This window comes from Aotus nancymaae, unplaced genomic scaffold (assembly GCF_030222135.1).
Source record: "Aotus nancymaae isolate 86718 unplaced genomic scaffold, 86718_ANA_hifiasm-v0.15.2.pri h1tg000011l, whole genome shotgun sequence".
NCBI lineage: Eukaryota > Metazoa > Chordata > Mammalia > Primates > Aotidae > Aotus > Aotus nancymaae.
Window position 1 is genome coordinate 48,357,741 of NW_026988422.1, and position 20,881 is coordinate 48,378,621.

Below are 20,881 nucleotides of genomic sequence, written 5' to 3' on the forward strand. Positions count from 1 at the left end.
TTGAAAAGAAAATCTGTAACAGTCACCCTCATCCTGCTTTTTTAGGTATAGTTCAAGAAACCAATGTCAGAGAAAGAATTTCCATTTGGGGCCACAAAGGCGGCAGCAAAAGTTTTGAAAAATATTCAGAAGGAAAACAAAACAATGACTTCTAGTTAAAAACAAATGAGATAGCGTTGTAAATCAGTGCAGCCTTTTTGGAGGGTGTGGCATGAACATTTAATATGCACATACACTCTGTGCTAGCAATTTCACTTCTGTCTATATTTTTAAAAACCTAAATACCCATCAATAGAAGGCAAGTTAAATGAGGTATAGAATATCCAGCTCTTTAAAAGAATGAAGAAAATCTATATATATCATAGAAAGAGGTCTGTGCTACACAGAAAAGTGACAAAAGCAAGTTGCTTCTCAGCAAACTGACACAAGAACAGAAAATCAAACACCGCATGTTCTCACTCATAGGTGGGTGTTGAACAATGAGAACACATGGACACAGGGAGGGGAGCATCATACACTGGGGTCTGTTGTGGGGGGCCAAGGGAGGGACAGCGGGGTGGGGGAGGTTGGGGAGGGATAATATAGGGAGAAATGCCAGATGTAGGTGACGGGGGGATGGAGGCAGCAAACCACATTGCCATGTGTGTACCTATGCAACAATCCTGCATGATCTGCACATGTACCCCAGAACCTAAATTTTTAAAAAAAAGCAAGTTGCAAAGAATTGTATATACAGTATTACCCCACTTATTATCAAAAAACATTTTTAAGGCATATAGTCATGCACATGCACATATGTTGGTGGAAGAGGATGTTATATGTGATTGTCTATGTTTTATAAAGTTTAGAAAGGATTCATACCAAACCCCTTTTTTTTTTTTTTTTTTTGAGACAGAGTCTCACTCTGTCATCAGCCTGGAGTGCAGTGGCTCGATATTGGCTTACTGCAACCTCCACTTCCCGGGTTCAAGCAATTCTCCTGCCTCAGCCTCCCAACTAGCTGGGATTACAGGCATGCATGACCATGCCTGGCTAATTTTAGTATTTTTTAGTAGACACAGTTTCACCAGGCAGGTCTCAAACTCCTGACTTCAGGTGATCCACCCGCCTTGGCCTCCCAAAGTGCTGGGATTACAGGTGTAAACCACTGTGCCTGGCCCAAACCAAACTCTTAATAGTGGTTACCACTAGGGAATAGGATGGTCACAGAGGCAGGAGAGAATTTTTTACTTGATGCATTTCTCTATATTTTTTAAACAGTGGAAATATATAACTTTTTAAAAATGAAAATTAATTAATAAGCACAACTATAAGAATTTAGTGTCTGACCTCTGCAAATGTTTTACTTACAAAAACCAGATTTTTAAAATATTTGAAGATACAGTAGATAGAATTTTAATTGGTAAATTAGTTCTTTGACAGGCATGATAACATGGTTTTCTACTTATTCTTGTGTTGTGTGCTCATGTATTTTTTATGAGAAGTCTTACATTTGAAATAAGTTAGCACTGACTCTTTGTTTTGTTTCAAATCTCTCCATAGGAATAAGAATCTTGATAATTTCCTCATGGCATTATTGTACTACTTATCTCATTACCTGGAAAAAAACTCACTGGAAAAGAAACCCAAAAGTTATATGGTGTAAGTAAGATTTTATAGTGTGCTTTAGAGTTGTATCACTGCCAGTATTAAAAGTAACTTGTGTCTAGGATAAAGAGATGACAGAAATGTTTAAATCTTTGAGATGTACAAAGACATTTTACATGGGAAGAGTGTGTTTCTAAAGCTCACTGAATAATTTCTATGTGTATTCCAGTAACAAAATATTCAAACTGATTCAGACTAGTATTGCCCAATAATGAGATAATGAAAGCCATGTAATTTTAAATTTTCTGGTAATATTTTAAAAATGTAAAAAGATACACATGAAATTAATTTTAATAGTGTCTTTTATTTAACCCAATGATGCAAAAATATCATTGCAACAGTGGTTGATACTAGGAAGTTATTAATGAGATATGTTACTTTTTTGTAGCAAGACTTTGAAATCTGGTATCTATTTTATACCTATAATATTCTCAATTCATACTAGACACATTCTCAATAGCCACTTGGGGCTAGTGACAACTATCTTGAATAGTGCAGATATAATTCTTATGTGCTTTTTACACTTACAAAGTTTTTGCTAAAGGGCTTGTAAGCATCCAATTAAAAAAAATCTAAGAATTAAAAAAATTAATAGATTAGGCCAAAATGGCATTCCACATCTCAGGAAAAAAATCCAAGCTTTCTTAGGCTACTTAATAAAGAATTTAACTGCTTTAGCTTTAGGCAGAAGTGGCTCAGAGGTGTACACCAGAGCAAGAATCTGGGGACTCAGAGTGCAGAGCCGAACAATGCCTCTCAACCTTGGTGACCTTTTGCAAGCCATGGAACTTTCCATGTGCCAGGCAGCCCTCCCCAGTACATGTGGAACCAACCCAATGATTTAGCCGTTAGGAATGCTGGGTAGAGTAATTAACTTGTTGCTGCAGGATGTTTTCAAAATGGAAAACCTGTTATACAACCAAGCAGCTGGAAAAACATCTTATGGGTAGAATAAATGCATCTGGATAGCAGTTTTGTAAAGAACCAAATAAATAATTTAAAAACTCTTGCTGTAAAGCCATCATAATATGCAACATCAGTGTTATTTTGGGGCTGTATTGCACAACAGGGCAGCCAGAGCATGAAATGTTTCTACGGTAGCAAGCAAAAGGGTTTAAAGCCAGCTATGGACTTAGAAGGTTTGAAGATTCTTACTATTCCCAAATAGAAACTTTAGACTTTTTGGGCACTTTGGGTTATTATATTTTTTATAATATTTCCTCTTCTAAGCCTTATTGCTAATCTAGCAAAAAGATTTTTTTTTTTTTTTTGAGATGGAGCCTCGCTCTGTCACCCAGGCTGGGGTGCAGTGGTGTAATCTTGGCTCACTGCAACCTCTACCTCCTGGGTTCAAGCCATTCTCCCACCTCAGCCTCCTGAGTAGCTGGGATTACAGGCGCCAACCACCACGCCTGGCTAATTTTTGTATTTTTAGTAGAGATTGGGTTTCACTATGTTGGCCAGGCTGGTCACCAACTCATGACCTCAGGTGATCCACCTGCCCCGGCCTCCCAAAGTGTTGGGATTACAGGTGTGAGCCACCACGCTTGGCCTGCTTTCTTAATTGATAAGAATAGATAATGAGACAGGTTTTCTAGTTAAAGATGCACTAAACACAGTGGTATAAGGTAGACTGTTCCTTAGAAGGAATCAGTTACTAAGATTGACAAAAACCCCCAATCAAAGCCTTAAAAGTACGGATTTTATGGTGTGATTCTAAAAAAAAAAATCACAAGTCTTTATTTTCAGGCTTCCTGTGGTCTGTTGGTTTACTTACTATAATAGATTTAAATATTGATTGCATTGAGGTGTCTGCACAGAATTAAAAAACTGATTTCAAATACTAAGATATAGCATAGGGATAGTAATAGCACTTAATTCACAGAGTTATTATACAGAAGTAGATGAGACAGTGTATATTATCTTAACCCAGTTCATGGGACTTGGGAGGAAAGTCTACAGCCATGGGAGGAGAACAGAAAAAGGTGAAGAAGGATGGCAAAGGTACACTTAGATGATGTCAGATGATTACCCTGCTTTCAGAAGCAGCAGCCTTATCCCCATTTTACAGGTGAAGAAATTAAGGCTCAGAGAGGTTAGTTTGTTGGAGATTACATACCATACCTAGGAGATGACATTACAGTTCCTAGGTGGAACTGATATCAGAACACAGGTCTGTTTCACTCCAAAGCTTGTGCTTAAACCACTGTACAACATGCCCAGCACTTCCTATCTGTCAACTGCACTGCTTTCCAGAGTTTATCTGTCCATAATTAGAATTTTTAGCTTCTGAACAATTATGTATGTACTTTTTTTTTTTTTTTTTTTTTGAGACAGAGTCTTGCTCCGTCTTCCAGGCTGGAGTGCAGTGGCGCAATCTCCACTCACTGCAACCTCTGCCTCTCAGGTTCAAGCAACTCTCCTGCCTCAGTCTCCTGAGTAGCTGGCACTGCAGGTGTGTGCCACCATGCCTGGCTAATTTTTTGTATTTTTAGTAGAAATGGGGTTTCACCATGTTTTCCAGGCTGACCTTGAACTCCTGACCTTAGGTGATCCACCTGCCTCAGCCTTGCAAAGTGTGGGGATTATAGGCGTGAGTCACCTCGCCTGGCCTGTATTTACTTTTAAACATAATATCATATGTACTTTTAAGTTATTATAATCTTCATAATTACAATTTTTAATGGTAGCATAGTTTTCCATAAAACCAATGTGTGTGACTTGACTTACCTACTAAGAGGCAGTACACTGTAGTGGTTAAGGGTACAGATTTTGATGCCTGGGTTACATCTCATGGGAGACTCACTCATATGTTAGGTTAATAAACCTCAAGTCCTTAAACAATACCTGACTGTATTACTACTCCCTTTATCCTTCTGTATTAGGCTGTTCTCATGCTTCTAATAAAGACATATCAGGTAATTTATAAAGGAAAGAGGTTAATTGACTCACGATTCCACATGGCTGGGGAGGCCTCACAATCATGGCAGAAGGTAAATGAGCAGCAAAAGCATGTCTTACATGGCAGCAGGCAAGAGAGCATGTGCAGGGGAATGTCCCTTTATAAAACCATCAGATCTGATGAGACTTATTCACTATCATGAGGACAGTACAGGAAAGACCCACCACCATGATTCAATTACCTCCCACCACGTCCCTCCCATGACACATGGGAATTATGGGAGCTACAATTTAAGATGATATTTGTGTGGGGACACGGCCAAACCACATTACCTTCTATTTTATATGGCAGTTTCTAGTTTTTCTGATATATAAATAATGATTGCATTGAATGTCCTCATGCATAAAAATTTCCTCCTAATTTTGGGTGATTTTTTAAAAATAATACATTTCCAGGAGAGATGATATTGGATCAAAATTTATGATAATTTCTATGGCTCTTGAAATTATTTTCAGTTTTTTTCCCCCAAAAGATTATGCCAATTTTCTGTTACAAGCAATGCATAAGTACATCCGTTTCAACAAAATTTTGTCAACATTATTGTTTGCATTTTTAAAGAATGTGCTTTAAAAATGAACCACTCTCTGGGTTTGTATTTAAGGCAGTTTTTCAAAATTAGATGAAAACAGTATGGGGGAATGGCTTCCAGACGTGGAAGCGTGGTGCAAGCAGGCCACCTCTGCCTGGATTTTTGTAGATAGGTTAGCTGCCCTTGAGCATTTTTTTTTCGTAGCTTTTTCCTTTTTATTCCATTTCAACACATCAGTCCTTTATGTATACATGCAAATGTGGTCTAAGGACCGCTTGCCTTGGAATCATTTGGGAAGATTGTTTTAAATTTTCTAGGCAAGACCTAGACTACTGAACCAGAATCTTGGAGAGAGGGTTGCACTGGGAATTTGTGCTGTTAGCAAGCATCCCTAGCGATTCTTTCATAATTCATAGGTTTATTAAAACTTGAGAAGCATTGGCCTAAAAGCTTCAAGGCATTTCTTGGTGAGTGTAGTTTGGTTTGGTTGTTTTCTACAGCAAAAGAAGAATATTAGCTACTGGCAGCTCTGGCAGAGTAGGGTGACAAGTGAGGGTAGGGCTGCTGAAGGAAACAGGCACAGGGATGTGGTCACTGGGGTATGTTTGGGTTATATGGCATCTGGGCACTTAATGTTGGAGCCCACTTTATTCCAGAAACTCATCTTATGCCTTTTCATCACATGTGATAACATTTTCTGTTTTGCAATGTTTATATTATCCTTGAATACACCCCCCTCCCCTCATGGCATATCTTCATGGAGTCAGTCTAATGGTTAACTCAGAAGGGGCAGTCATTTGTCCCTGTTTAAAGTAAATATCATTTGGTTTCTAGTGACACCTCACTTTTCAATAATAGTACATTGGAATGTATCATCAGCAGTATTGTTTCCTACTGTATTGTATGGCAGAAACTTAAATTTTGGCTTGCTGTAACCTAAGAACAGGTTGTCTTTGTGAAAGTTCACTTGCAATTCAATTGGAACTGCAGCTGGTTTCACAGGGAAGCAGTGTTATTGTAATTGATGCCAAAGTTCCCAGAGTAGTTGTCCACAGATGCCTCCTTAGCAAACACAGCTATACTTTGAACTGAGAATCAGTCCTTGTTCACACGTTGAGCCCCCAAGCTCAGTAATGACATAGGGAACACAGGGGAAGCTGAGGTACGTAGTCTCCATGGTTATTTTAGGAAAATAGTAGGAAAGTAGGCTGCTAGCCACCTCAGCAACCAGTATAGATAATTTGTTAGTTGAGCTGTTCTTTATAAATTAGGACTACCTGGATATAAAATTGAGGATACATAATATGAAGTATAATCTATAATAAAGGCAAAAATTGGCCAGGCTTGGTGGTTCACACCTGTAATCCCAGCACTTTGGAAGGTTAAGGTGGGTGGATCGCTTGAGGTCAGGAGTTTGAGACCAGCCTGGCCAACATGATGAAACCCATCTCTACTAAAAATACAAAAATTAGCTGGACATGGTGGCAGGCACCTGTAATCCCAGCTACATGGGAGGGTGAGGCAGGAGAATTGCTTGAACCCGGGAGGCAGAGGTTGCAGTGAGCTGAGATTGTGCCACTGCACTCCAGCCTGGGTGACACAGCAAGACTCTGTCTGGAAAAAAAAAAAAAAAAAAAGTAAATAAAATGAAAATACACCATAAACTTGAGATGCTGATTCCAATGATTAAATATGAAAGGACTCTAAGGATTATCCTATACCACTGCTTAAACAAAATAAATTCATTGGTAAGTGAAGTCTGTTGACACACTTGTAGTTCTTTCAAAATAGTTTATGGCTGGGCACGCTGGCTCACGCCTATCATTCCAACACTTTGGGAGGTCAAGGGGAGGATCACTTGAGTCCATAAGTTCAAGATCAGCCTGGACAAAATAATGAGACCCTGCCTCTACACAAAATAAAAAATTAGCCAGACATGGTGGTGTGCGCCTATAGTCCCAGCTACTTAGGAGGCTGAGGCAGGAGGATTGCTTGAGTCCAGGAGGCTGAGCTTGCAGTGAGCTATGATCACACCACTGCACTCCAGCCTGGGTAGCAGAGCAAGACCCTGTCTTAAGGAAAAGAAAAAAAAGTTTATAATTCTGACTTTTTGCTAGTTAATATAAGCGTTTGTGAAAGTTAACCTAAATTCTTTTTAATTTTTCCCCTCAGAGGCCTTGTAGAGAAAAAAGAAATGGAATTGGTTTTAAGTAAATTAGAAGCGGCACAGAAGTACTTGGCACAGAAGTACTGTATCCTTGTGCTGGGCTTGACCATGCCGGATAAGCATCACACGTGCTGTGGAAAGTAAGCACACGCTTACACTTCATTAGATCATCACTCATCGTAGACACACATCCTTAAGATGCTCCCATTTGACTTTTGTTACTTTGAGAAAATGTTCCTTTTTCTGTTGTCCAGGGTAACTGGGCTCAGGTGAGAATCTGTCCCAAACACTTGTGATGTCTCCTTTGAGAGAGCCAAGTGCATATGGAAGAAATCTCAGAATCTTAGCTGATATTTTAAAAACTTTCCACTGCTTGGGATTGAATGACGTGGTCCCTCACTGAAATCTTGCTCTCAGCAAGGAAGGGCTCTTGCTGCCAGACCAGGGCCACTTGTTTGGGCAGGAGGCCTGGTGGGGCCGGTAGTGCAGGGAATTAGGTGTGTCCCTACCCTTTCACTGCTTATTCTGCAGCAGCAACAATTGTGAGTAGGAGCTGCTGAAGTGTGGATTCTAAGATGGTTCTTTGTGGGAAGATCATTTTTACCTTAGGATGATAATTTTTACACCACTGTAATTAAAACTGAAAGAGGAGTCTCATCACAGGAAAGTTTGGGATCACAAGGTGGGAAGTGTCAACCTTAACTCAGAATCTCCTCTGCGTTTTGCAACAGGCCCAAGATCTACGTTGTGGTCATAGCCAGAACATTTGTCCCCCCCGCGTAGGAAGATAATTTTTCCCCCATAGGAAAAGAACCTAGTACGTGATGTGTCTCTTTCTACATTCTCCACATTTTCAAAGACCAGCTTTGTCCATGACCATACTTACACAGTTGTTAGTATATACATTTTGTATTCTGCATTTCCTGGGTACTTTCTCTTATTATTCTGATTATATAATTTCACTTACCACTTTGAATAGGATTCTGTTACCCATTTGCTTAACCATTCTTTTTGTGTACATTTGCATAGTTTTAGTTTTTGTGTGTTATAATATTTCTGCATTGAATATTTTTATACAAGCTGCTTCGTTCATTTGCGCTATTTCCTTATGGATTATTTTCCACAGTATATTTACCCAGAAGGCCACAAACAGTTTTGTAGCTCTTGATACATACTGCTAGTTGTTCTCTAAAAAGGTTAAGACATTTTGTATTACCATCAGCAGTAAGCATATCTGGTTGAATTAGGTTTTATTACTTTAATATTCTTGATAGTTTAAAGCTGTATAAAAAGCTTAAAGATGTTTATTTGACTGAGTATCTTTTATGATGGTGAAGGCTGTGCCCTTTCTGTGTAAAATAATTTGCTGCCTGCCTGTTCATTTAGTTTTAACCATCTAATAAATGGAAACTGGAAATTTGTATAAATATATATATTTTTTGAGACAGGGTCTTGCTCTGTGGCCCAGGCTGGAGTGCAGTGATGTGGTGTGATCTCAGCTCAATACAACCTCTGCATTGGGTTCAGGTGATCTGTCACATCGGCCTCCTGAGTAGCTGAGACTACAGATGTGTACCACCATTCCCAGCTAATTTTTCTATTTTTAGTAGAGATGAGGTTTCTTCATGTTGCCCAGGCTGTTTTCAAACTTCTGGGCTCAAGCGATTTGTCCACCTTGGCCTCCTGAAATGCTGGGATTACAGGCATGAGTCTGTGCTTAGCCAAGACTTTGTATAATTTAAAGATATATATCCAATTCTAAGGATTGTTCATTTGTTTTTCTAGTTTGTTGCTTTCTTTTTGGTATTTTTTTAACATATTAGGAAAATGTTTCACATTTTTATTTGAATACGTCTACCTTGTTTCTGATGCTACTCAAGAGTCATGCAAGTTCTTGCTATTCCTAGGTTAAACTGTTTACCTTTCTTAGTTTTTTTTTTTTTTTCTAGTTTAATTCCATCCAGTGCGCCCCTCCTCCATAGCACCTGGGGGGCTGTGGAACACCCGCCCGAGTCCATAAAAAGTCACAGTTTGAAGAGAATGAGGGGGCAGTGAGAGCCTGCATAGGACACTATGAAGCAGACTGTGCCTCAGGCTTGGCGTTCTCAGCCAGGTGCAGCTTCTGGATCAAATTACTCAGGTCTTCTAGATTGCTAAGCAGCTGGTCCAAGTCATGGTCAGCCATCGTCTTCTTCTGCTCCTCCAGCAGCCCCTCAGTGACCCCATCCTTTTCCTCTTCATCCTCCTCCTCCTCCCTACACAGGTCTAAGCTGAAGTGCAGCCGGGCCAGCTTCTCTTGCATCTCCTGAAGTGCTGCAGCTGCTCAAAGGAGCATTCCTTCCCGAAGGCCTGCAGCCAGCCCGAGTGGAAGTCATTGAGCAGGTTCAGGAGTCCGCCCTCCATCTCATAGACATCAGTCACCTTGGTCAGGGAGGAGTGCTGCAGGGGCGTGCCTGCAGAGCCGCCTCCACCTCTGGCCAGCACTGGGCGGCACTTCTCCTTGCCTACTCTCTTGAGCTTGGCCCGCTGCTTGGGGATGGCAGATGAGGAAGTCCTAGGGCCAAGGAGACGCTATGGCTGGTAGGCACAGGGACCCTGCATAGTGTGCCTGGGGCCTGGGCTGGCTGGGTCAGGCAGGGCTTGGGACTCCGTTTCTTCTGTCATTCATTGGGTGCTATCTGGGCCTCAGGCCTGGAGGTTTGGGGTCTTGAGTCTCTTAGTTTTAAAAAATAAAGTTTAAAAAAATGCTGGTCTTTGATCCATTTGAGATTTGTTACAACATATAAGAAGAGTTGTAAATCTAAGTTATTTTGTCTTTACTAATATCCAACTTTCCAATACTTAGTGATTTTAGTCTCCACTATAACATTTATTAGATGTTGAATTTTTCTAATATTTTAACCCAATTTGGGAAATTCCTATTGAGTTTTATTGATCAGTTTTATTGATCACAGGACTATATAGTTTATATTTTTCTTTGATTAAACTCACTTTGAGTGCCTGCTATGTGGTAGTTATGGTGTCAAGTGCTAGGGTGCAAAGAAAATACAGTCGTCAAGGAGTGTGTACGGTCTAATAGAGGAGTCATCAAGTAAGGAAAGCAAAGATTGCATCAGTGCAATAGAGGTATAGACAGAGAATGGGCACCCATAGCAGGAGAGTGAGGGGTGTCCCTCAGGGACACTTGACTGAAAAGCACAGGCAGGAGCCAAGCAGGAAAGGGTGTGACTTCATATCTGATACCAAGAGTTCACTCTTATTAACTTTAGAAATGTTATATTTGGCCATTTGCCTATTTAAGTTGCTAGTTTGTCCTAAAAATAAATTCCTTGAACTAGAATTCATGGGTCAAGGAGTATGCACATTTAAATGTGATACATCATGTGTAAATTTTAGGAGTCTTATTCAAGAACACATATTGCTATGACAAAAGATAAATGGAAAAACAGATAATCTGAGGCTCTATGATTTGCTCCCTTTTTGGGTTAGTCTTGGTAACTGAAAATGCTTAATGAAATTCTGTATTTATGCTTTGCTGTTCTCACCCTATTTTTCCAGTTTATTTTTTCTTATTATTACCCAACTCTTACTAAACATTTTACTTTAGCCATTTCTTTTTTGTTGTTGTTGAGATGGAGTCTCGCTCTGTCGCCAGGCTGGAGTGCAATGGCACGGTCCCAGCTCACTGCAACCTCTGCCTCCCAGGTTCAAGCGATTCTCCTGCCTCAGCCTCTTGAGTAGCTGAGACTGCAGGTGCACGCCACCAAGCCCAACTATTTTTTTTTTTTTTTTGTATTTTTAGTAGAAACAGGGTTTCACCATGTTGGCCAGGATGGTCTCGATCTCTTGACCCCGTGATCTGCCCTCCTCAGCCTCCCAAAGTGTTGGGATTACAGGCATGAGCCACTATGCCCGGCCTATCCATGTTTTTTTTTTTTTTTCTATCCATGTTTTAATATCTTTCATTTGAGCTTAGATTTTTACCCATCCATATAATGAACTTTACAAATATCAGATGTGGTTGCAATTTTTTTTTATTTTTTCACTTTTTCTGGATGTTCAAATCTTTTTCGCCTACCTACAAAAAGAAAAGGCAGGACAGAGACTGTATTTGGCTAATTTTGATTTGGTGAATTCATTCTTTTTTTTTTTTTTTTTTGAGATGACTCTCACTGTTTCACTCAGGCTGAAGTGCATGATCTCCACTCACTGGAACCTCTGCCTCCTGGCAGAGTACCTGTCTCAGCCTCCTGAGTAGCTGGGATTACAGGTACACACCACCACGCCCAGCTACTTTTTGTATTTTTAGTAGAGACAGGGTTTCACCATATTAGTTAGGCTGGTCTCAAACTCCTGACCTCAGGTGATTTACCCGCCTTGGCCTCCCAAAGTCCTGGGTTTACAGGTGTGAGCCACCATGCAATAATTTATTCTTTAGTTGGGTAGATTGTTTCCAAGTTACCCAGGGTCTGAGGGGCACAGGCATATGTTCTCTTCTTTCTTCTTGGCTAGTCATAAGGATCTATATTAACTTATAAAGTTAAAAAACAGATATACATAAGAAGTTTCTCTCCTATGGAATTTGATATTTATTGATGTATGCATCGATATACATTCAGTTCAGGCTCATTTTCATTGTTTTTTGGTTGTATCCTGGCCTTCTTGGCCATTTCTCTTCTCTTGCACCCCTGTTTCTATGGTGGATATCCTTGATCCACTTCCGAGGCCCACCATCTCTGATTCAATTCACCGTGTGTGTGATTTTTCATGATTTGGGAATACATTCCTAATATGTATCCCTGACAACATCCATTCTTTATTCTACTACATCCATTCTGCAGCTTTCAAGTTTTTGCTGCTGTGTGCAGTTCTTTTATGGAGATGAAAAGTTTGACTGTTTTCCAGCATGGGACCATGAAAATGTGGCACTCAGGGAGCGGAACTGAGCAGTGGCCCCAGCTGTTGCACCTGAATCCACCACCAGGCTTGCACCAAAGCTGCATATTTTAGCCTGTTTGGGTTGCTATAGCCAAATATCATAGACAGGGTGGCTTATAAACAACAGAAATGTATTTCTCACAGTTCTACAGGCTGCAAGTCTAAGATCAGGATATCAGCATGGTCAGGCTCTGGTGAGGGCCCTCTTCTAGGCTGCAGACTACCAGCTTCTCATTGTATCTTCACATGGCAGAAAGAAAGTGACAGAGCTTTCTGGGGTCTCTTTTCTAGAACACTAATTCATACATAAGGGCTCTATGTTCATGACTTAATTACTTCCAAAGGCCTCACATCCTGATCCCGTCATACTAGGAGTCAGGATTTCGACATATGAATTTTGGGGAAACACAAAACATTCAGCCCATCGTGCCATGCTTCCCACAAGCTGTCTCCTGCCAGTGCCTGAGTGCAGCAGGCCCGTTCCTCTCAGTTGCAGGACTCCTCTGACTTCAGCTTTAGGACTCCCCTTTGGGCTGGTCAGAACTTTCCTAGAGCTGTGCCGCTGTCTGAGTTCCTTCCTACCCAGACCCTTCTGCCTTTCCTCTCTCACAGGGTCAGACATACACTGAGGTGTGACGGCTCTCCTTGCCTTCTCCAGTTCTCTCCTCGTTTTCTGTCACCATCATTTTCTCCAATAAATCTCATGTCTAGTCCTGTCTTGGCATCTGTGTCTGCCCAACATAGCATTTTTAAGTTTAGCGGTCATGATTACTTTTTGTATCTTCTTCTTTTTATTTATTTATTTATTTTTTGAGATGGAATTTCATTCTTGTTACCCAGGCTGGAGTGCAATGGCGCCATCTTGGCTCACTGCAACCTCTGCATCCCAGGTTCAAGTGATTCTCCTGTCTCAGCCTCCCAAGTAGCTGGGATTACAAGCACCCTTTATCATGCCTGGCTAATTTTTTTGTATTTAATAAAGATGGGGTTTCTCCATGGTAGTCAGGCTGTTCTTGAACTCCTGACTTCAGGTGATCCACTTGCCTTGGCCTCCCAAAGTGCTGGCATTTTTTTGTGTCCTTTAAAAGTATAATCAGTCCTCATCTTTTATGCATTCAGCTTTCTACAACCCGTTGTTCTTTCTTACAGTAATGCTCCTAAACCAGTGTTTTTCAAAGTATAAGTTACAACATATTAATGGATCTTGAAATTAATTTAGTAAGTCTTGGAAAGAATAGACTAGAACTTTAAAAATCAGAGTATATTATATAAAGTAAAAGTAAGTATTGTTTTAGGAGACTTTTGTTTCGGTGTATACTGGGGACTCTATTAAATATATTTCTTTCTGTGGGTTACAGTAAAAAATTTTTGAAAGCCACTACATTACAGCATCCTTTATATCACATTCTTATGTTTTCATAAGAATTAATGCCTTTGATCAAATTTTTCAAACTTTTCAAGCCATTACATCACCTGTCAGCCAATACTAGTTCAGTTTATAGAGTTGTATTAATTTGTTGGGCCACCTGAATATATTATTGAATATTTCCTTTATTTTAGAAAAAAAGTGGAAAATTGGAAAATCTAGCATCTCATAGTACTGTTAATTCAAATCTAGAAACCACTGGACATCTACGGAGAATCTTTAGCTGTAGTAAAAAATGCTCATGAGTGGTACATTGGATAGAAAACAAGATCCAGTGGTATGCTGTCTTCGAGAAACCCATCTCACACATAATGACTCTCATAGGCTCAAAATAAAGGGATGGAGAAAAATATACTAAGCAAATGGAAAACAGAAAAAAGCAGGGGTCGCAATCCTAATTTCAGACAAAACATTTCAAAATAACAAAAATTAAAAAAAAAAAAAAAAAACAACAAGGAAGGGTAAAGGGTTCAATTCAACCAGGAGATCTAACTATCCTAAATATATATGCACTCAACACAGGAGCACCTGGATTCATAAAGCAGGTTCTTAGAGACCTAGAAAAAGACATAGACTCCCACAAAATAACAGTGGGAGACTTTAACACCCACTGATAGTATTAGGCAGATCATTGAAGCAGAAAATTAACAAAGATGTTCAGGATCTAAACTCAGCATTGGACCAAATGGTTCTGATATACCTTTGCAGAGGTCTCCACCCAAAAACAACAGAATATATATTTTCTTCATTGCTACTTGGCACTTTCTCTAAGATTGACCACATAATTGTACATAAAATGGTCCTCAACAAATGTAAAAGAACAGAAATAATACCAAACATACTCTTGGAACACAGTGCAATAAAAAGAGAAATCGACACAATGAAAATTGCTCAAAACCATACAATTACATGGCAATTAAACACCGTGCTCCTGAATGAACTTTGAGTAAATAATGAAATTAAGGCAGAAATCAAGTTATTTGAAAATAATAAGAATAGAGATGCAACATACCAGAATCTCTGGGACGCAGCTAAGGCAGTGTTAAGAGGGAAATTCATAGCACTAAAATGCCCATATCAAAAAGCTAGAAAGATTTCAATTTAACAATCTAACATTACAACTGAAACAATTAGAGAAGCAAAAACAAATTAATCCCAAAGCTAGCAGAAGATGAGAAATAACAAATATCAGAGGTGAACTGAAGGAAATTGAGACACCAAAAAAACCATCAAAGATCAACAAATGTAAGAGTTGTTTTTTTGAAAAAATAAAATAGGCCACTAGCTTGACTAAGAAGAAAAAAGGGAAGATCCAAATAAACACAATTAGAAATCACAAAGGGAATGTTACTACTGACCCCACAGAAATAAAAACAACTGCAGTGAACACTTCTACATAACACAAACTAGAAAACTTAGAAGAGATGGATAAAAATTCCTTGACACATACACTCTCCCAAGACTGAGCCAGGAAGAAATTGATTGCCTAAACAGACTAATGATGAGCTCTGAAATTGAATCAGTAATAATAACCTGCCAACCAAAAAAAGCCCAGGATCTGATGGATTCACAACTGAATTCTGCCAGATGTACAAAGAAGATATACCATTTCTACAGAAACTATTCCAAAAATTGAGGAGGAGGGACTTCTCCCCAGTTCATCCTATGAGGCCAGCATCATCATGATACCAAAATCTGGCAGAGACACAAAAAAAAAACCACCAGAGGCCAGGCACGGTGGCTCACACTTGTAATCCCAGCACTTTGGGAGGCTGAGACAGGAGGATCATTTGAGGTCAGAAGTTCAAGACCAGCCTGGGCAACATGGCGAACCCTGTTTCTACTAAAAATACAAAAATTAGCTGGGTATTGTGGTGTGTGCCTGTAATCCCAGCTACTCGGAAAGCTGGGGCAGGAGAATTGCTTGAACCTGGGAGGTGGAGGCTGTAGTGAATTTCAGTGCATGGCACTCCAGCCTGGGTGGCAGACTGAGACTCTGTCTCAAAAAAAAAAAAAAAAAAAAGAGACTATTAGACAATATGAAAGAATTTTGCCAGGCACAGTGGCTCATGCCTGTAATCCCAGTACTTTGGGAAGCCAAGGAGGTGGGCAGATGACCTGAGATTGGGAATTTCAGGCCATCCTGACCAATATGGAGAAATCTCATCTCTACTAAAAATACAAAATTAACTGGGCATGGTGGTGCATGCCTGTAATCCCAGCTACTCAGGAGCCCGAGGCAGGAGAATTGCTTGAACCCAGGAGATGGAGATTGCGGTGAGCTGAGATCACGCTATTGCACTCCAGCTTGGGCAAAAAGAGCAAAACTCTGCCTCAAAAAAAACCCCCAAAAACATAAAACACAAAAATGAAAAACAGACCAATATCTTTGATGAACATCAGTGTAAAAATTCTCAACAAAATGCTTGCAAACCAAATCCAGCAGCACATCAGAAAGCTAATCCATCATTATCAAGTAGGCTTCATCCCTGTGTTGCAAGGTTGGTTCAACATATGAAAATTGGTCAGTGTGACTTATTACATAAACAGAACTGAAGACAAAAACACATGATTATCTCAATAGATGCAGAAAAGGCTTTTGATAAAATTCAACATCCCTTCATGTTAAAAACTCTCAATAAACTAGGTATTGAAGGAGTATAGCTGAAAATAATAAGAACCATCTATGACAAACCCACAGCCAACATTATACTGAATGAGCAAAAGCTGGAAGCATTTCCCTTAAAAACTGGCAGAAGACAAGGATGCCTTCTCTCACCATTTCTATTCAACATAGTATTGGAAGTCCCAGCCAGAGCAATCAGGTAAGAGAAAGAAATAAAGGGCATCCAAATAGGAAGAGAGGAAGTCAAACTATCTCTGTTTGCAGATGACATGATTCTATGTCTAGAAAACCCCAGAGTCTCAGCCTTAAAGCTCCTTCATCTGATAAATAACTTCAGCAGTTACAGGACACAAAATCAATATACAAAATCACTACCATTCCCAGACACCAACAACAACCAAACTGAGAGCCAAATCAGAAAGGCAATCTCATTCACACACACACACACAAAGTACCTAGGAATACAGTTAACCGCAGAAGTGAAAGATCTCTACAATGAGAATTACAAAACACTGCTCAAAGAAGTCAGATAAGACACAAACAAATGGAGGAACATTCCATGCTCATGGATAGGAAGAATCAATATCATTAAAATGGCTATACTGCCCAAAGCAATTTACAGATTCAATGCTGTTCCTATCAAATCACCAACATTCTTCACAGAACTAGAAAAAGTTATTTTAAAATTTATGTGGAACCAAAAAAGAGCCCAAATAGCCAAGGCAATCCTTTTTTTTTTTTTTTTTTTTTTTTTTTTAAGAGATGGGGTTTCACCATGTTGGCCAGGCTGGTCTCAAATGCCTGATCTTGTGATCTGCCCACCTCAGCCTCCCAAAGTGCTGGGATTACAGGCATGAGCCACAATGCCTGGCCACAAAGGCAGTCCTAAGCAAAAAGAACAAAGCTGAAGGAATCACGTTACCTAACTACAAGGCTACAGTGACCAAAACAGCGTGGTACTGGTACAAAAACAGGCACATAGACCAATGGAACAACATAACCTAGAAATAAGGCCACACATCTACAACCATATGATCTTTGACAAACCTGATAGAAACAAGCAATGGGAAAAATACTCCCTATTCAATAAATGGTGCTGGGATAACTGGCTAGCCATATGCAGAAGATTGAAGCTGGATTCTTTCCTTATATCATATACAAAAATAAACTCAAGATGGATTGAAGACTTAAATATAAAACCAAAAACTATAAAAACCCTGGAAGACAACCCAGGCAATACCATCCTGGATGTAGGAATGAGCAAAGATTTCATGACAAAGACACCAAAGGCAATTGCAACAAAAGCAGAAGTTGACAAATGGGATCTAATTAAACTTAAGAGCTTCTGCACAGCAGAAGAAACTATGAACAGAGTATACAGACAACCTAAGAATGGGAGAAAATATTGCAACTACGCAACTGGCAAAAGCCTAATATTCAGCATCTATAAGAAACCTAAATTTACAAGAGAGACAATCTCATTAAAAAGTGGGCAAAGGACATGAACAGACACTTCTCAAAAGAAGATATACAAATGGCCAACAGGCATATGAACAAAAGTTCAATATCACTGATCATTAGAGAAATGTAAATCAAAACCATAATGAGACACCATCTCACACCAGTCAGAATGGCCATTATTAAAAAACAGATGCTGGCCAGGTTGCAGAGAAAAGGGAACTATTATACACTGTTGGTAGGAGTGTAAATTAGTTCAACCATGTGGAAAGCAGTATAGCGATTCCTCAAAGAGCTAAAAGCAGAACTACCATTAGACCCAACATTCCCATTACTGGGCATATACCCAGAGGAATGTAAAGTATTCTACCATAAAGACACATGTGTACGAATGTTCATTGCAGCACTGTTCACAATACTAAATACATGGAATCATCCTAAATGCCCAACAATGACACACTGTATAAAGAAAAGGTGGTATGTATACACCTTGGAATATTCTGCAGCTATAAAAAAGAATGAGATCATGTCTTTTGTGGGAAAACGGATAGAACTGGAGGCTATTATCCTTAGCAAACTAGCACGGAGCAGAAAACCAAATGGTGTGTTTCTCATTTATAAGTGGGAGCTAAATGATACGAACTTATAAACACAAAGAAAGAAGCAACAGATACTGGGGTTCACTTGAGGTGGGAAGGGTGGGAGAAGGGAGAAGAGCAGAAAAGATAGGTATTGCGTGCTGATCTTAATACCTGAGTGATGTGATAATATGTACAACAAACCCCTGTGACTTGTGTTTATCTATTTAACAAGCCTTCATATGTACCCCCAAACCTAAAATAAAAGAAAAAACAAGCCCAAGATGCTCATGGGACTTAAATAGCCAAATGTGGGTCTAACTGCAAAGGACAGGAGCATATATAAAATAATGGAATTATTTCATTTAATATCTCTGATGGATGAGGTATAGTAGTAGACATAATATAGAGAGACTTAAAAGTTGTGGATGTTTCAGCATCAAAAATACCTTTCTGTGATCCAAATACAGGAAGCTTTTGCAGGTCTCTAGGGCTATTGTAGAGGTTAGCTTGCTATAGATTTCATTGTTTAGAAAGAAGTAGCGTTTTCTCTTGACAGAGTTTTTGATAAAAGCATTATGATAAAATTACAATCATCTTTAGAGTTTCCTACTGGATCATTTATAAAATCACTATTAATATTGACACTAATTTCTTTTGTCTTTAAAGTATCATTTCTAGTTAGAAAACTAGGATTTAAGGTTTAAAAACCTGCTTTTAAGAAATGATTTTGGTCAGGCACAGTGGATCATGCCTGTAATCCCAGCACTTTGGGAGACTGAGGCAGGAAACTCACTAGAGCCCAGGAGTTTGAGACCAGCCCGGGCAACACAGTGAGACCCTCTCTCCAGAAATAAATAAATAAAATTAGCTGGGCATGGTGGTGCATGCCTGTAGTTCCAGCCACCTATGAGGCTGAGATGGGATAACTGCCCAAGCCAGGGAGGTTGAGGCTGCAGTGCGCCGTGATTGTGCCACTGTACTCCAGCCTGGGCGACAGAACAACACCCTGCCTCAAAAAAAAAAATTTTTTTTTTAATTTCTCATACTTGATGTTTAATCTTTAAAAACATTGCAAACTAATATTGGGATAAAAAGCAAATTATAAACAATTATATCATAATTAGAGAATTGATAATAGTTTTTAGTTCTCTGGGCATAGAGCCTCCACTGAAGTAATTGTACTTTTTCTAAGGCAATTTTTACACAAACCTTCAGAGGAACCCATATGTCTGAAAGTAGGTGATGGCCTCTGGTTAGCACTAGCTCATTTCCAGATGGTGCTGGTCATTTTTCCATTGTATGCAACATCACCCATGTTTTCTCTGCCTGCTGGATAGCAGCTTAGAGAAGAATCTCACCACCCACGTAACAAATTCCATATGGGTCAAATGCTGAACAAGGGACATAGAAGACAGACTGGAACAGCTTTTTGCCATGATTCAAAGTTTATATTGTTCTTTTGGTGTCTTTTATGTAGGAGGGGATGAGGACAATGTTTTTGCCAGTTGTGAGTAATTAACTCATTTTAACATTTCACTTCTTTCCGATTTCAATAAGCTAGTATTTTCATGTGTATTTTCTGACTTTTGTCTCTCACATATGTGTTACCAAAGTGAACTGGGGTCTGCTTGATTGATACAGTCAGTGAAACATCCACACCACAGTATGTAATATCAGGAGAAAGGAGGGCATTTATTTGTAGGTTGCCAAGCAAGTAGAATCAGGTAGCTCTCACTTAAGACCTGACCTCTCTGATGGCTTGCAAGCAAGGGTTTTTAAAGGCAGGAGTAAATTTCGGGAAAGCAGAAGTTACAGGCAAAATTGTAAATCAATACATGGAGGTTATATATTGGTTTGGACTAAAAAGGCAGGATGTTTTGAAGCGGGGCCTTACAGGTCATAAGTAGATTCAAGATTTTCTGATTTGGTTAAGGTAGAGCAGCTTTGTTTAAAAACTTGGGGTCTATCCTGGCCAACATGGTGAAACCCCATCTCTATTAAAAACACAAAAATTAGCCAGGTGTGGTGGCACGTGCCTGTAATCCCAGCTACATGGGAGGCACCGGTGGAAGAATTGCTTGAACCCAGGAGGCGGAGGTTGCAGTGAGCCGAGATTGTGCCACTGCACTCCAGCCTGGCGACAGAGCAAGACTCTGTCTCAAAACAAAAACAAAAACAAAAAACTTGGGGTCTGCAGAAAGATGTGTTAGGTCTGGCTGGTAGACATGACTTTCAGGCCTTTCAGGAAGAACTTTAGAACAACGAGTGCATCAGAGTTCAGTCCTTAGTTTCCCCTTATCTGAGGTCTACGTGCCAGTGGATCCATTTGGTGGGGGTCTGAGTTTCTGAAAATCAACCCAGGGACACATGTTAAAATGTTATTTTTACTTTATATAGGAAACTTCCTTGGCTATCTTTTAAGCTACTGTTACCTTCTTGCTTATCAAGTTGCTCATTTACTTCTCAGGGCTAGCTAAGTGCCTGGAATTTCCCTTGAAGGAACTCAAGGCTTTCCTTTATTTCCAGGTTTGGGTGTGGGGGTAGGGT

At 39.7% G+C, this 20,881-nt stretch overlaps 1 protein-coding gene and 1 pseudogene across 1 annotated transcript in view; one reads left to right on the top strand and one right to left on the bottom strand.

Annotated features, from left to right (window-relative positions):
• Positions 1-20,881, top strand: part of PPP1R36 (protein phosphatase 1 regulatory subunit 36) — a 44,995-nt gene that overhangs the window by 16,649 nt on the left and 7,465 nt on the right. The window contains 2 exon segments of the mRNA XM_021669061.2: positions 1,543-1,641; positions 7,311-7,445. Coding sequence (XP_021524736.2) covers positions 1,543-1,641; positions 7,311-7,445 — 234 coding nt within the window.
• LOC110567912 (coiled-coil domain-containing protein 28B-like) lies at positions 9,377-12,948 on the bottom strand (annotated as a pseudogene).